This window comes from Drosophila simulans, chromosome 3L (genome assembly GCF_016746395.2).
Source record: "Drosophila simulans strain w501 chromosome 3L, Prin_Dsim_3.1, whole genome shotgun sequence".
Taxonomy (NCBI): domain Eukaryota; kingdom Metazoa; phylum Arthropoda; class Insecta; order Diptera; family Drosophilidae; genus Drosophila; species Drosophila simulans.
This window is the reverse complement of record NC_052522.2, coordinates 7,298,963-7,316,882: the sequence shown is the minus strand read 5'-3', so window position 1 is coordinate 7,316,882 and position 17,920 is coordinate 7,298,963. Positions and strand designations below refer to the sequence as shown.

At 39.1% G+C, this 17,920-nt stretch overlaps 2 protein-coding genes across 2 annotated transcripts in view; one reads left to right on the top strand and one right to left on the bottom strand.

The window, feature by feature from the left end:
• Positions 1-13,494, bottom strand: part of LOC6737142 (homeotic protein female sterile) — a 32,070-nt gene extending 18,576 nt beyond the window's left edge. The window contains exon 1 of the mRNA XM_016171011.3: positions 13,147-13,494. The gene's annotated coding sequence lies outside the window, so the exon portion shown is untranslated. The remainder of the gene's footprint in view (positions 1-13,146) is intronic.
• Positions 895-3,451, top strand: LOC27206242 (ras-related protein Rac2). The gene has a single exon (XM_016170051.3). The coding sequence runs from the start codon at positions 1,573-1,575 to the stop codon at positions 2,149-2,151; it is 579 nt and encodes a 192-aa protein (XP_016030769.1). The 5' UTR covers positions 895-1,572; the 3' UTR covers positions 2,152-3,451.
• Positions 13,495-17,920: the final 4,426 nt, after the last annotated feature.

Sequence of the window (17,920 nt, the reverse complement as noted above, 5' to 3'; positions counted from 1 at the left end):
TGGATTCGGTTTGGGTTCTGTTTTTGCTTTTCGGTTTTTACTGTCGATATTTTGCACTGTTTGCCAGTGTTATTTGTTTGTTATTCCTTGGGCTTTGGTTTTTGCCGACACACGCAATTTTGTGGTCCATTAAAACAGTCAACGGCAGCAAATATCGCTGGTCATGAAACATTTAATAATTCGTTTAAGAATTAGATGGGATGTAACGGTCGTAAATTGATTAATATGGCCCAAATTAAGGGAAATTAAAGGAACTTCCAGAATCTGCACCCATGTACCAATTTTAAAAATTTATACTTCCATTTAAGTATATTCATAAAAAGACGGTGACACATATTTAGGTCACATAATTGATTCATCAATAAAAAAATATTGTTCAATTAATATTTATATCGCAATATCAACGTTGTGCTTATTTTTGGTGTGGCACTGTTATTGTACCGAGATAAGCTACAAGCTATGTGTACCTGAGTTAGGTACCGCACATCTCTGATAGTCTCTAGTCGCGTGGAAATTGGCTCAAAACAACAAGCAACGTTCGGGAAATTCGTGGAAAACCGTCGAACAAATATAGAAAACTCTACAAAAACGACCAAAGCAAGGTCAAGTAAAGACACTCACTATCTTTCTCTCTCCACCTCGCTTCGCTGTCTCGCTCTGCTCTCTATGGATTGCCACGACTAACGTCACCGAGCGAATGACTCACTGTGACTAATTTTACGGGACTGCACTGTGCTTGTGTCGCTCTCGCTCATATTCGCTCGCTCGCTCTTTGTGTGGGAGAGCGTATGCGCAAAGCGCTTCATTTAAGCGACCGACGCACGCGAGCGAGCGAGACAGCCGTACAAACAAGTTGAGAGAGCGAAAACTACAGTGAAAAAACAAGTACAACAACTGCCAGCGGAGGCAGAAATTTTCTTCAATCGCCGCGAAGATTTCACAGCGCTTGGGCGTGTTTTTTCCGTTTCTGCCACAGCAAATCAGCAAATCCCCACATATGCGGGCCCAATTAATTCATAAATAATATACCGACCGAACAGGAAGAACGCCGTCACGGTTCTGCTTTCAATTAAGAATATTGATTTAACAACTTTCGCGATAAATCAAACTCCACTTCAAATTCGCATCTCTCTCTGTACGCGAATGTTTGTGAGTGTGTGTGTGTGTGGGCAGAATTTGTATTAGTGCGTGAGCAAATTATTGTATAATCGCCAAAAAAAAAGAAACAATAAAAGCAGAACGCCAACGCGAAAAGCAAAAGCTATACAATTAGAAAAACTAGCTGAGCTGCGATACAAGGCAAAACTAAATTGTATGACTAAAATTTGTGCGTTGAATTAAAAGAAAAGTACAAATATCGAAACATTCAAAAACTGCCTGACCTACTGAGTTGAATGATTACCCCGAAGTAATTATAAAGTTAAGCAGCCACAAAGAAAACCAGTTGAGCCACTGGAAATCGAGCACGAAACCAGCTGATCCACTGAAAAACCCTCTGCACCCAGCACAACCAACCCATCGAGCTGCTGAATCCATCGATCGCCCAGTAGTACCACCAGTACAGCATTCATCATGCAGGCCATCAAGTGTGTGGTTGTGGGCGACGGAGCGGTGGGAAAGACCTGCCTGCTGATCAGCTATACGACCAACGCCTTCCCGGGCGAGTACATACCCACTGTGTTCGACAACTACTCGGCGAATGTGATGGTTGATGCCAAGCCCATCAATCTGGGCCTCTGGGATACGGCTGGCCAGGAGGACTACGATCGCCTGAGGCCGCTATCCTATCCGCAAACGGATGTCTTTCTCATCTGTTTCTCACTGGTGAATCCGGCATCGTTTGAGAACGTGCGGGCCAAATGGTTTCCCGAGGTGCGTCATCATTGCCCAAGTGTGCCAATAATCCTGGTCGGCACCAAGCTGGATCTGCGCGACGATAAGCAGACGATCGAGAAGCTGAAGGACAAGAAGCTGACACCGATCACCTATCCCCAGGGACTGGCGATGGCCAAGGAAATAGCTGCGGTCAAGTATCTGGAGTGCTCGGCCCTGACCCAAAAGGGTCTGAAGACGGTCTTCGACGAGGCCATACGATCCGTGCTATGTCCTGTCGTTCGAGGACCCAAGAGGCACAAGTGCGCCCTGCTCTAAGAACTTTGAACCCACCCAAAACAAAAAAGCGAAGAAGAACTCCAACAAAAACAAAAAAAAACGAGAAGAGAAGAAGAGAACAAAGCGCAAAATTCTGTGCAAAATATTCATATTCGCTTTGTTGGGTCTTTAGTTACAGCAGATAGTGTGTGAGTGTGTGTGCAAGTGTGAGTGCGTCTCTGGGTTGCGAGTGTGACGGCATGAGTGTGTGAATGAGTGAGCGTAGTTTTGTTTTTATTGTCAGCTTTATGTGGGGGAGCAGCAGCCACAAAAACAACGACAGCAAGGGGGCTCTACAAGGGGTGGGGGCGGGGCAAGGGGTCTCTAGGGGGGCAGATCACAGATAGAAAGATATACACATGCATAAGCATATAAGTATGATATTGTGCGTACACGGTAAAATAAATGTGTAAGAACTTCAAAAACGTGGAATATTGGATGTAATATTGCTCAAATTTGATAAAATTTCTTACTGCCACAACAAGTTCAATATTGCTCTCGATAACATGTTAAAATTTTTCTGTTCTGAGTTATTGTTTCGTAGCATTTTTAATGACTAACTTGTTTTAGAATTTAGATTAAGTACAACTCATGCGAAACACTTCTGTTTTTATGACATAAAAGAATTAACATTTTTAAAATGATTTCGACTAATTAAAACAGATTATTAAAATAATGTTAATTAAAAGAAAGAAAATTTGATTTTCGCAAGTAGTAGTCCATAAATGGCCCTAAAAAGCAAGTGCATTATATTATATTATAACTTTGCAAACGAAATTTGGCCTGAGAAACGTATGACAAATCAAATAAAATTAATTGTAAATAAATCTAGACGATTTAAAGCCTTTAGCGCCCCAAACACAGTCACTATAACCAGTACCAGATAGCTGTTATCTGGGTGGGGAAGAAAAACCCCAGGAAGGCCCCGCCTATGGCCAATATCTGAACAATCGGGGAATGTGGGAAGCCGACAAAAAAAAAGAAACTTTCATTTATACATATAGTATTTAGAGTTACGTGTGTGAGAATGTGTGTGTCTGATCAATGGTCTTCCCGCTCAACGCATTTGCCTGGACTTGATTTAATGTATACTAAATGCACAATTAGCCTCTACTTTGATGTTAATTTATATTACTGATATTTATGTTAAATAAATGCATACATTTTGCCAATTTGTTTTTAACGAAAGAGAGCGGTAAATTAAAAAAAAAAAAGAAACACATTATTTATATTAACACATAATTTATCAATAAAGAGTGTAATATTAATCAACCAAAATAAACGTTTGTACAAAACTAAATAGTCGGATGTGAAGTGAATTATGTTGGGAGCAAAGTGCATTCCAGATTTATGTCTTTTATGGAAGTAATGTGGCTATATTTAAAGGTTTTTCCTAGTTGGTTTAACCCCTGAACTGCTGCATACTTTTCGGCTAGTGCGGAAAATTCCACACGCCTGGCAACTTTAATCTTATCTGCACCCGCATTTGTCACAAATTTTAGATAATTATTTCCGATTGCCGGACACGCCGGAAGTTCTGATCCCCGGACCGGTTGACTAAGCAATTTGCCAGTTCCAGTCCAATCACACATATATACTATAATGGCTACATCATATTTATTTATGCCTTTATGCTCCGCTTTCGATCAATTCCATCTATATCTATAGAATACTTCGATTGTCATAATGAGCCAGCTGTTGATTGATTGCCCGCGGCTACGAGTATGATGAGGAGGGTCTGGTTTGGGTGATTTGGGTGGGTGGTTTTGGATGGCTTTGCGGTCACCGTGTGTATGCGGCTCGTTAGCGGATGTGGGTATGGCCCCACACTGCCGCTGCTCAGTGTGAATTTGACAAATAATTACATAAGACAACCTGCTGTGCGAATTGTGCCCATCCTCCCGCACATTTCAATGGCCACTGATGGATGTTTTTGCCACACCACCGCCCCCAACCCAACCCATCGTGTGGTTTTGTCTGTGACGCGACGAATCGCATAATTGACCCACATTTTGAACAAACACCGCGGCACCAGCCAGCAATCAAAACAGAGAGGCCATAAAGGATAGGGCGACCAACGAAGTCAATTTAATTAGCAGCAACATTTGGCTAGCATCTAGAATTTGGCTGCACCTCTAGAATTTGCACTTTTGGCTCTAGAATGCGCCGCTGAAGAAGCCGCTGAGTGAAGATGCGTTGACAGGCGTGGAATGTTCGGCATGTTCAGATACAATTGCCCTAATACATTGCAAGCGGATACTTTGTATCCGAACAATACCACATTAATTTATAATTAATGCAATTTATACAAATAGCAGTTTTAAATTTATAGGCTTTCCTGTGCTTCATGCTGCCTACAATTAATTTCCAAATTTTCCTACATCTTAGAAAAATATTCTATACAAAAAAATGCAAATGATTGTGCTTTTTCCAATGCGAAATAGATTTCCCACCTGTAAACAATGCTCTCATAAATAAAAAAGCATATAATAAAATTGGCTTGATTTTCCCTTGAATTCCCTTTAATTTTCCATTTCCCAACCACACTCCGAATTTTAGAATGTGAGCGCGATTTTTCCTCGATTATCCCCCTCCCATCAAATCGAAGTGGGAAAACTGCAGAATGGCCAATACCGCTAAGTGGACAACTGCTGTGCGATGCAAATCCATTGACAAGTGTCGCATAATAATGCCCCATGCCAAATGTAAATGCAAATGGAAAATGCTAAATTTATGCACTGCATGCGTGAAATTAAAAGCTTCCCCGGCGGACTTACAGCTCCATTTGGTCCTGATTTTCCAGGGCCAGGTTTTGCAAAAGAGGCTCGCGCAATTTGTCCGTTTTCAGGTGGTTAACAATTTGGCTAAATCAATTATACGCACGGCGAGCAACGCGAAATCGTGGCGATTTTCAGCTTAATTGAGAGATTTCCAGTGAAATCGTGGCCGTTGGGAAAAGTGGAAAAATTTAATATGAAAATTTCCGAAAGAATTCCTTGCTGGCCACAAATTTCGTACAAAATGCCAATAAAATACGCTCCAGCGAAAAATTCCATGCCACATGAAGATGAAGGTAAATTCAGGTGAGCTTGGCGATGGGGGAGGTCAAAATATTTCACACTTCCGGTGTGGAAAATGCTTGCACCTGATCCTCTGCCAACAGGATATGACAAGCTCGGACACCTTTTCACATACCCGCCCAAACCACCCAGCCATTTTCTCAGCATATTTTCAGCGGCAACTTCCTGCCAGAAAACACATTGCAAATTATGATGCGAATACGAGTAGCGTACGAAGGAGAATGGGCGGAAATGTTGAGTTTTCCAAAACAGCCAACTAAAAAAAAAAATTTCATTTGTGCGCTGATGCTGCTATTGGCTTTGGCTGCTCAGGGAAAAACAGAAAAATATAGGACAAATCGATTTTACTCAAACTGGAAACGACTTCAATACAGATCAATAAACGTTTGAAATAATGAAAAACAATAGTTTCCAGCTTTTCCTAAGTTATTTAAAGATAATTACAAGGTTTTCACATTTCTCATTAAGAAATATTCAGATATTTAAGCGTAATAAAACGCGATGCTTGCTGTGAACAAACAAAAGCTTGAGGACGCAATTGATATGTATGACCAACAGAGAACTGCAGCCCGCCACTGGCACTCTACGTCCACCCGATAAACACTCGGTCTCTAGGCACCCCGTCTTTTTTGACACCCTACTTGCGGCAACAGAAAATATTCGGGTGTTTTACCAACGTTGTGTTTTTGTTACGAGTAAAAAAACCACCCGAGGCCTGCTGCGCAAGAGCCGTATGGGTGAGTGGACGCACAGTCAACGATCGGCCGCAGGTCATTTTTTGTACGCCTGAAATTTGTATGGGTGGAAGCGCGACGGGTATAAGAAATGAAGGGTAAAAGGGAATACCCAAGAAAAATTTCGTGCTCATGTCGGGTGCCACCCGTTTCGAATCATTGCCTTAATAATTTTTCACAAGTCGCTAGCTGAATACTCTAATGACGAATATTCTTACATAAATTCATTTTTGAAATGAATTTTGTGACATTATGTACATAGATTCGGCTATTAGCATTATTACTATTACTATTATTTTTACTATAATTTACATTTAAATAATAAAAACGCTAATAATATATATAATATATAATAATATATAATATAATATATATATATATATAATAATTAAATTACATATATATATATATTAATAATATATAATTTAATAAAATATAATATAATATACATAATTATAATAATATATAATGAAGATGAAGGGCATATTTTACAAAGTATTCGACAAAGTCTAGAGCCACGCCGAAAGAATAGTGTATAAACGTATGGAGTGTAAAACGTATGGAGTTACGCATCTTGTCTGTGACTCGACTATCTACAAGAGTAGATAGACTGATAGAGACTATTACCCGAGTATTTTTCGAAACACTCGAGTATTTTTGGAAACACCCATGTGTTTAACGGTAAACCCACAAGTGTTTTTGTCACTCATCCCTTTTTAGGCATTTGTCTTTTTCTGACTGTTTGTCTTCTCTACCCTCCGTTATGGGTGCCGAGTATGATCGGCACCCGCGACGCAGGTCACCGTATTTATTCGGGTGCGCGCACAACGGGGTGTCTTGTCTGCATGTGCAGACGTATACTGTGTGTTTGTAAGTACCCGCGATGTGCGTGGCGGGTAGTACCCGCACACAAAATTGTTGGGTGTGAGTCGAGTGGCTAAAAATGCCACCTTTGCAGTTCTCTGATGACCAACAGGCAGGACACGCAGGACATTCGATGGGCTATGGCGAAAGGAGCGAAGCCATCTAGTGGCGTAGCCAATATCCGTTGCAAGGATTACGCATGTGGGTATCTGCCTCGGACTTGTTATTGATAATCTTTGTCATGGCCAGCATGGCAACGTAAAGCAGCGACAGCGGCTAACAAAAAAGCAAGGAGTCACAGGACAACTCCGGCAAAGGATGCAGTCAGCAAAATTTCAGTACTTTACATTACTTTAGTTTATGGTTTAAGAAATTGTATATGTATATTGACAATATTAAAGAAATTCATAGGTTCTGGTACAAAATGTACGAAAAAAGTTGTGCGTTCCTATAGTAGAGCAATCAAGGATGCAGTATCTCAATATTTCTGATTGTGTAAAAGATGCGCCAGGATTGTCGTCCTGCGGAGTAATGAACTGCGGCAGGACCAGACAGGCGACGAGCCTTGTTTGTCCCGCCGATCGATGCAGCTGGAGTCGAGTCGAGTGTATTAAAAACAAAGTCACACTGTGTGTCCTGCATCCTTGTACGCTGCCAAAGTCAATGAACAGAGACGTGGGAAGCGGACGTGGACGTGGAAGTGGACCGGCTGCCAGGATATGAAGCGTGTGCGAAAGTTTTGCACAATTAGGATGCCTCCCCAACTCGGATCGCTCCTCCTTCTCGGGGCAATAAAAAAGTTTAAAGTTGCGTTTAAATATGCATTCCATAATTCATGGATGCAGGCGATGGAGCTTTGATTTTCCAGTCGACGCCAGTCAGACAGCAACACGTTTCCGCCATTTTGTTGGCTGGCTGGCAACTTGTTGCATTTTCCACATTTGCATGGGCGGAAAATGGTGATCGGGCGGGGGAAAGTGTTGGGGAAATGTTGACATCCCGAACACGTTGAAATTTCCGCCAGACGACGAGCGATGCTGAAAAGCTGAAAACTTGCGCCAGTCTGACATTCAAATCGAGCAAACGTACGTGTGTGTTTAGGATTTCAGGTGTGCATTCTGAATATGAGTATGATTCTATGTGAGGCTTTTCATTTTCAATTAAACACAATTACATGTCCAACTGTCAGCTTTCAGTTAATAATGAACACAAGGCACAACTAAAATCCCGAAATAGGTGTCACTTAGTTGCGCCCCAGGTAGTGCTCAAAAGTATCTGAATCTTTTGCTACACTCTATTTTTGACCACCACCCTCAGCTACACAGTTCAAAGATTTTCCTATTTGTGTGTTTGGCTTTTTAAAAATATATGTATACTTCTATATGTAAACAAAAAAACACACACCGTCATGGTGTGCTTAGTATTTACATTCGCATATAATGATTTTTGGGTAAATAGATAGAATTCTCTGTGGGATCGAATCTAATGAAATCAAATGAACTTACTTCTTAATATATTTTTCTCACCAAGAACGTTTCTAGAGCGTAGAAAAATTATTCACCCTCGGCGCAGATTGACATTAATTGTTTAAATTGAAGCGGATACGCTCGACTGGCCAGCGAAATTCTTATAAATTTTATTCCGGCATGGGTGAATTCCATCGAAGGATTTACGCATCCCATTGGCCTTTGGATTGCTGTGAGTTCGCAAAATTGCTTGAAGGGCTTAAGAAATGACGGAAACTTTAGGAATTTATGGAGATAGGAAATTAGTAGCAAGGGGATTCTAAGATTTAGTAATGCAATTATTAACATGCTCCAAAGAAACCAAATTACTTTGGCCGGAAATTTAGTCAAAGAGTTGAGTAGTTTATACTTAAACTTCGTACACTTAACAAAAACGTTTTAATTCAAGGTACAAGTTACAAAAACAATATACAAAATATTAACAAAATGAGGCAATTAAATTAGTCTTCATAAGATACACATACATATATATTTGTCACCCTAAAACCGCCAAGTGTTGAAATTATTCAAAAATGCTTCTTCCCCCAAAAGTTCATGCATTTGACTTGAATTCGGGGATTCCCCTCGTCCTTGTTTTTTTTTTTTGGTAACTGATGTCTCTGAGGACACTTTATCATGGCTCGCGAGGCTCAAACAATTGTTGCAAATGGAGCTCAGCGACTAAGTGGTTTTATTTTAAATCTTTCACGTTCAGCACAGAGTCACCAAAAATAAAACAAAATGTGAGAGGGGAAATCTGAAGCTTTATTACAACAAGTTGCTTTCAAAAACTCAACAGTCGCGACAAGTTGTAAGCGGAATAATTTGGTTTTTCTGTTTTGTCAGCTCTCCTTATTTTCTTTTTTCCATCTGCAGCTCAATTGTTTGGTAAATGTCAGTCTTCATTTGTCAGCTACATTCAAAGTTGGCTTAAGTGGCTTCGTTGTTGGGCGGATTTATATCTTCAGCCAGATTTATATCTTCATATAAGGCGATATAAAGCCTTAAAGGTGGCCCAAGCTACTCCACACCCATTGATGGACATTTAAAATTACAATTGAAATTGAAAAATTTCCAACGAAGCACTTGTAGTCGATTATCCTGGCGCGCAGCTAATACGAATCCTATAAATATTTAGTATAGGTTTTCAAGGACTAATTCTGATTAATTTATCAATCGATTTGCCGATGAGCCTTGACACGAAATGCCAGACTCTGGATTTATGGCCCAACATTACGAGCTGCCTAGCTAATTATTTCGCTGTGTTTGTGCCTTGGCTTTTGCCCACTTAACAACTGCCTGTCTTTGTTTCTTGGCAGTGAATCAAGCTGGGAATCAATAAAATCCCGTGGCACATGAATTCAAACACGTAAACCCCAAAACAAAAGCCTGCAAATGTGCATGGCATCAAAATCAAAAAAATAAAGGGGCCAAAACAACAAAAGCCAACAGCGAACGAAAGTGAATTTCACGCCATTGGCCAAAACGATTTTCCGGTAGGAAGGCATCAATCAGATCGGAAAATATTTCGTTTTGCTTACTTATTTATGCCTCCCTGGCGTATGCGTAATATGGTTTATGGTTTATTACAAGCTCGTCGAATTCGCAGAGCTGCATAGTTGAAGCGAGCCTAATATGAATATTTATATTTATTCTAATTTATTGAATATATTAATTTAAAGATTTAATAGCCAAAAGTTTGTAGTTGGCAACTTTTTAATAGCTTTTATTGCTACTATGCAGCAAAGAATAAATTATTATACACGACAAAAGATATATTTTCAGCTATTAGGAAATCTTAAAAGTTAATGAAAGTTGAATTCTTTTGCTACATATAATTTCATGTTAAAGTACAACATTGTGATAAAATTTTTTGATGAAATGAGCAAATTCGTTTAAATATTTAAAGGGAAATGTAAAAGTATTTCTTTTTCCTAGCCATTTAAGATAAATAACCCTGGACATCTGTGCCACAAAGGAATGCTAATCAAGTGGGAAGCCGGAGCAATGAAATTATCGACCGATTTCGGATTTCCCGTGGTTTCTCGTTCCCATGTTCGTGCTCCCTAAGCTCTAATTGAACTCTTTCACTTTAAGCCCGCTTCCTCGTTGCTGTCAAATGGAGCATGTAAATGCAATCCACCGGAATCCGCCACCCACTCCATGCCACCACGATGCAGGTGACCTTGTGGCAGTGGTTGGGCTGGCGGTGGGGATCTTGGCCATCTTGTTTAACTCAAACAGCAATGGGCCATTTGTTGTTACATTAACCCACTATGCACAGCTCATAAATTAGAAGGCATCTCAACACCTGCGAATTGCAGTTGCATTCGCCCCCGGGCAGATGGCTTTAATATGCTCGGAATTTCGCAGCGTAACCCCTTCATAAACACTGATTTTCATTTTGACTGCAGAAAGCGTTAAATAGTTTTGTGGTTTTTGGCTGTTTAGATGAAAAGTTAATACGGCTGCGGCCTTTGATGCGTCAGCTGCCAGAAATTAACAGGTGAACTATGCGCTGAAAAAATGCGTATTAAATCATTTTCCAAAGGTTACAATTCCATAGAGCTTATATATTACATATATATTCCCTAGAAAACTAGTCTCTGCTATAAGAATTTCTGCACCATAAAATACCAACGCTTTTTGTTTATAGTATTCACTTGTACGCAGTTCTTTCGAAAACTTGGAGCTAGGTGACGAAGACGAAGTTGTTGAAATTTTTATCATATTAATACAATTCCGGTGGAGCAAAGGACGTGAAAATCGATGCTAGCAAAACTACTTGCATAAATTAGGCGCGGATAAATAAACACGATCGAGATGAATAAGTTTCAGGAATTGTACACATGTGACCGAGCTGTGAGGCAATCGAAAGTCTAAGCAATTAAAATGCTATAAAGTTTTTCACAGGCCAATCAGCGGAACATAAACTCAGCGTGTACTCGAATGAAAATCCATCGGAGCTATAAAATATATGGTGGCAACAATTTGTTTGAACCAAGGACAACGCATTGTATCTTACTATTTCTATTTAATTTATTATGCTGACTGGGTACAGCAATAGAAAAGTCATAAAACCATTGCATACTCTGTGGCGTTCGAACGGGAGTAATTCGTTTTTAATAAACCAAATAGCAGCAGGCGCCATTTTCAACAGGAATCACCGATATGAAGGCACTATTCAGTTCGGTGCGGCAATAACCGAAAATCTAATAGCCATAAATGTGGCGATTTTGGGGGCTTTTTGGCCGTAAAAATGGTAGCCCCCATTTTCGATTTAGCGCCGTGTGTTTAACAACATGTTAACATGTTGACTATTGCAATGAGCATTTCGTATGCGGGCATGCCCGTAAATCAGGCAATCGACTATGAGCCGCAAGCCAAACATTAACCCCGGAAACCCCAAATCCGTTTCCCGCAGGATTCGGTCCTTTTTGCGGCCTGACGGGCCATAATGTGATTTAACTTGCGGTTTGCGTTTGCATTTGGTTTGATTACCGATTTTCGGTTTTGTTTACCTCTTTATGGGATAGTCTCACACTCACTGTGTTCGTTTGTTATAATATTTTTGGAATAATCCTATTTTTACTTTCTCATTTCAATACAAATTCACTTTCTGAACAAGCTATAAAAAATTGTTTGCATATTGTTTATATATTTTGTTACCATTTTCTAATCACTTATCAATTGACTAGATAATCTTCTTACTCTGTTAGCACTGTAATGTTTTTATAATCTATGAAACTTAATTTTATAGACCCAGAAATTTAACGAATTAATTTATTGTTCCCAGCACCATCCCAATCCCATTTCAACCTATTCCGCTCATTTGTATCTCCACTCGGCCGGTCTGCCTAGTTATTATGCTGTTATTTATATTTCAGCGCGATTTTCTCAGTGCCCCCGAATGTTGCACAATTTTCGTGTTTTTTCCGCTAGGTTTGTTTGTTTTCCTTTACTTTTCTTTTTTTTTGTCATCAAACATGTTGCGTGTCTGGCCGCCGTGTGCAATTTAAGCGATGACTGGGGTTAAGGGGGTGCAGAAATTCGGGGAGGACTGACAAACTTTTGCCACGTAAATGATTTGTTTTGTCAATTATTTTGTTAGCCAACATGCAACAGCAACGGCAGAGAGTCTCAGCTGATAACATCAAAACAAAGGATCCCATCCCATGCCCAGAGGAATAACTTTTTTGGGCTACGATTTAATTGAGAGGCGTGGCCGCACAAATTGCATCAAGATAAACAAACAATACTGAAATCGGCAAAATAAAAAAAAATAGGAAACGGAGTTGATGTGTCCCAGATTGAAAGTCCGATATAGTCTGATTTTTCTGATTTTCCGCAGATTTTATTAAGTGCTGGGTGATCGCTTCGTTTGAGATTGTCTGCGGCATCTGTTTAGACAAGTGAGTCCAATTGCATAAATATTTATCGCACTCGCAGCCAGCTGATTATTTATCGCCTGACGCAAGATAAAAAAATAATGAAACACATGTGCACTCGACTCCCTTGCTTTTCAAATTAAAATTAATGCACATTTGGCTTTCTGCCGGCCTACAAAAATAATAGAAAAACAGAGTTTTATGGGGGGAGAACGACAAAAAATGACGGAAAATCCGTTGCTGAACTGGCAATTGAGTGATGGATGGATTGGCATTGGCCCCACTAACATTCGGCATTTCTTTTTTATGCCTCGTCTTAATTAACATGCGCGACATTCTGTTATTTCATTTTTTTTTTTTTTTTTTTTTTTTGACATATGTTTAGGATCTGACGTTAGAGGACTAGAGATTCGTTGGAAATTACCTTAGCACAACTGGAACTTGAACACTAATCTTAAACTCACGCGAGCTCACTCACTAATAATATCTTTTTGGTAAATTCATTTGCTAATGATGCGCCTGGCCAGAGAAATAAATTTCCCAATTCATTGCACTAAATTTGTGGCACTAATTGCACTTAGCCGCAATCGCGATAACTCAAAATAACACACGCGGCACCCAAGATTCCAAATATTTAGAAGAATATTTCAAAACACACATAGACAGAGAACTCTTGAATTGTATTTGCTTGGCGGAGTGAAAAAAGCGTACAGCTGACCGTTTCACAGTGCGGGCCGTTGCCAACTGAATCGTTGGATAGGAATCGAAATAAAGCCAGCCCCGAATCGCTGGCAAAAGGCTCGTATATCTTTCGGATTTTCCGCTCGTTTTGTTTCGGCTATCTGTCGGATTTTGGCTTCGTGCGGAAAAGCCGGCAAAACAAAATGTAAATAACAGTGGGCAGGAGGGTATATCGGCCAGGAGGTTGGGGTTTTGGGTAACCGGCTTTTGGTCTCAGTGTTGAGCTTTGCAGATTTTACGCCTTACGAGCCAAACGTCAGACGAATGGATGTGTGCCCCCTGCTCCATAAAAAAACCCCACCCACTTCGCCCACCCCCTGTGTTTGCTTTGTGGCTTTTCGGGGTTGTTGTTAGAGAGTCTGTCGGTGTGTGTGTGTGTGTGTGCCAACGTTTGTTTGTAGATACTTCGGCTTGGCCTGCAATTGGCGGGAAATTTTGTGGATCGCATTTGGAGTGACTCCTTGAAGTCATTAATATTTAGTATAATATTAGAAATTAAAATCGAATCTTGTAATAGAAATTAATTGGCCTTTAATTAGGTATTTAAACAAGGTATTACTTATATTCGCTCCTATTTACTGAATTGAATTGAGTGCAATATATTGTTTTTGTAACAAAAACATTCGCTTAAAATCCTGAAATATATGTGCTGAATTTTAAATATGTCACAAGCTTAGAAACACTTAACTATATAGAATATAGTGGTAAATTCAAATTGGCAGCTTTAAGCTTTAATCTTTGTATTATTTTAAAATACCCCAATAATAATGTTAGCATGCGTAAAGTGCATAATATGAAATTATTAAATTCTAGATAAAAACAACGCATTATCAGAAATTTTGTGTATTAATAAAATGCATTATTTTTAAAAATTCGTATCAAAAACATCTATTTCCTTTTGAATTCATACCTAGCTTATTTTACATTCCACCTTGTCAACATGTTGCATTGACATCAAATGTTGCCAACACGCATCGCTCATGCGCCCTGTTGTCCCATTCGCCGAGTTCTTCGTTGTTTTTCTTCGCCTCCCCCTCACCACCACCCTCCGGGCCGCCCCTTACCACCCAATTACCAACACCATTGCCTATCCCAACCAACACGAGCGACCGCCTAACGCTGCCAAAGTGACAACCTTTCAGTTTTATCGCTTCTACATAGCCAGGGTTTGTATGTTTGTGATTGTGTGCCAATGTTTGCAAGAGGGGGTATGTATATATGTGTGTGTGTGTATAAATAATGTAACAGTAAATTAGCGTGTTTGACACACTGGGGGCGTGGCCAAACGGTGCGTGCGTTGAACAATCTCAATCAAGTTAATATTGTAATTGAGGATAAGTAGAAAATTAAAAGGCTCTGGTGAATTAAAAAAATGTAACATATTCTGCTAGGAAAATATTTTATCCTTTAAAAATAAGAACAATTAGACTAATTTAATAAGACAAGCTACATTTAAGATTAAGAAATATTTAAGATATATATTTGAGTATTCCCAACGTTTAAAATCCTTTTTACTACGTAAAATATAGCTTAATATATGATTGCCAATAACAAAGTAATACATTTATAAACTAATATGTGTACATTAGCTAAATTACTTAATCCTGCTTATAATATTTATTTGGCACAATTAAATATCATAATAAATAAAAGGAAATATTTTTCTGCTCATTAAATAATAATCCAAATTATGTGACTCAATTAAGAATGATTTTATGCCTATTCTCTAATTGAATCAAAATGTATATTCAATTTTCCTCTTTTCATAAAATCGAGAGGAAATTATTTTTATATTCCCGTCCCTGGCCAATTACATGTTGCAACAACAATGAGCATCCGCTGCTGAATTTTATTTCGATTTTTAGTCGACTTAAAACGAAGGGGTCAATTAAGGTTTTTCTTCTCCCTTGTTTTCCTTAATAAATAATAAATATTGTTATACAAAAAACTAAAAACAGGTCAACTAGACATAATTAATAAATATTTCAGATGAAAGCCTTAGCTAAACACTGTAAATACCTAATTATACCATTAGCTTTAATGAAATGTACATATATATGTAAGGGATAAAGCACAAATAAATTAAATTAAATTAAATTAAAACGAAGGAAAACTGACCATTGGGAAAATCCAAATCGAAACTGGGAAAACAAGAAAAATAAATAAAAAAGCAAATAAGAATATATTCTGTGAATAATTCGAGAGAGCTCTCGCTCGCAAGAAATATTACAATGATTACAAAAATTGTAAAGTGTTTTATAAAAAGTATTATATAGAAATATAATTGTTTTCGAAATCACAATTTAAGTGTACATTAAAGCAAGTCAACAAAATGAACTACTAAGCAAGTAAACAAGCAAGGAGAGATACATATACGAGTAGAACAGGCCAAAATGCTTTTCCCGCTCTGATTATATCCAGTTCGTAGAACATCAAATGGGCCAAGACGTAAATAAGATCGTCTTCCTCTCATTTTTTGGGGAAAATCTTGAGAGTCCGCAGCAGGCGCCACCAAAGGGCACTCGATGAGATGACGCGATCGCAGAGTTCGCCTCACCTCCCAATGATCACAGACTTTTCGCACCTGTACAAATCAGTTGTTGTTTTTTGCCTTATTGTAGTGTCTGCTGGCCAAAACGTATTTTTGGTTCATTGCCAAACAAGCGAGCGGCAAAAAAGTGACTGACTATGCCAAAATCTTTTCAGACAGTACGTTTTGAGTAGGTATTTGCTTGACTGAAAACTCTTTAAAGATCTTTGTAGAAAATTATTTAAATTAAATTTTAATCAGCTAAAAACTAAGCAACTTCACTCTTATATACAGTATCTTTTAATTATAAGTCTGATAAGTTTTCTAATACATTTTACTTACTTGCATTTGATTGCTTGTGAATTTCCTTAGAAGTATGTAACGCACTGTATTAATGTCCAAGTCTACATTGCCTTCATGCGTGCGATCCAATAATTTTTATGCTCATTATCAAGAATTTATTTTGTTTAATTTTATTTATTTAGTCTATGTTGGCTCAATTTTGTTGCTGATCAGCTACCATATTTACATAAAACATCAGTGATCATATTTACATGATCAGTTATTAACAGATTGTTATCAGGCAAATAAAAGTAAGATTATTGCCGATGACCCCAAATGGCCAAAGATTTTGCCAATTAAGTTTAATGGACTTTTTTCCCTAATGAAATATATTCTTGAACCTTTTCAAGCGCAATCCAATCGAGCACGTACAATAAATCTGTCTTTTATCTGCCTCAATTAAATATGATCGAATAAAATCCTCGGCCATTTCGTCGTATTTTGGCCCAAAGGGATTTCAAGGGCCGTGACTTTTTGCCCAATCGGCGGGCCAGAAATTCTCACCGGCATTTTGGAAAATGCGGTGTGTTTGTAGTTTCAATCCTCTTGGGAATTTGGCTGTAAATTGGCCCAACTGTATTTCATGTCGTGCGCTGAAATATGCGAAACATTTTTAAGACTTAATTGTTATGGCTGTAAATTATACTTGGCGGTGATATATGGACTCTTCAATGGCGCCATAATCATAATTTCCGAATGACTAAGTGGATGCTAAATCTTTTGGAAGAAGCCAGTGCACTGATTTTTTATTGGTTTCTAATTGGCCATGTTTCACAAGAACAAAATGTTTTTATCTTTAATAAATTCGGATAAGTTTATATGCTTGTGTAGACTATATGCAATCATATTTCAAAAAGCGTTGCTTCACTTATTTGGTGTTTTTTGGTAATTTAGTCGCATTTAATATCCCTACAAAGGCCTTGTTATTTTTCCCTGTCTAATTTATTAATCCCGTCACCCATCCATCTCAGCTGGCCAAGCATTAACCCCATTTGGCCTAAATGGATTCCCGTTTGCCTTGATGAATGCATTTCCCTGACGGCACGAAAGCCAAAGGAAATATCACTTACGAAAGTCATTCGAAATAATTGCATAATGAATAGGCAGGACAACGAGAGGGGTCAGAGGGCACTGTTCCTGTTCCGGATCCTTTTCCTGTTCTCGTTCCGTTTCCACTAACCCCCAAAAGGCAATCCTGCTGGCTAGCTGCGTGTGGTTAATCAGTCCGATTAATCTACGCAGGACGAGTGCAAGTGTTTTGCGTAGGCGGAGGACACGAGCCAGCGAGCAGTCCTTGCTGATGATGATGTTAATTTGCACATAAGTTGCACGTGTAGCAAAACGGGAGCAGGTCCCGAGCAGGATCAAGGAGGTCTATCCAGCAATTAATTTACTTTGGCAGGACATGCGACCGACCGCCTGCTGGTGCGGCACTCAGAGCTGTGAGGAGGGGGTGTCCTTGCCGGCGGGCCAGCTCATTACGGTTTTGCCGTTGGCATTGTCATATGGAAAGTCTTGGCCGGATGACAATGTGAAAGCCGCATTTAATTGGCATTGGGAATTCGCCGGAGTCGGTTTAAGAATG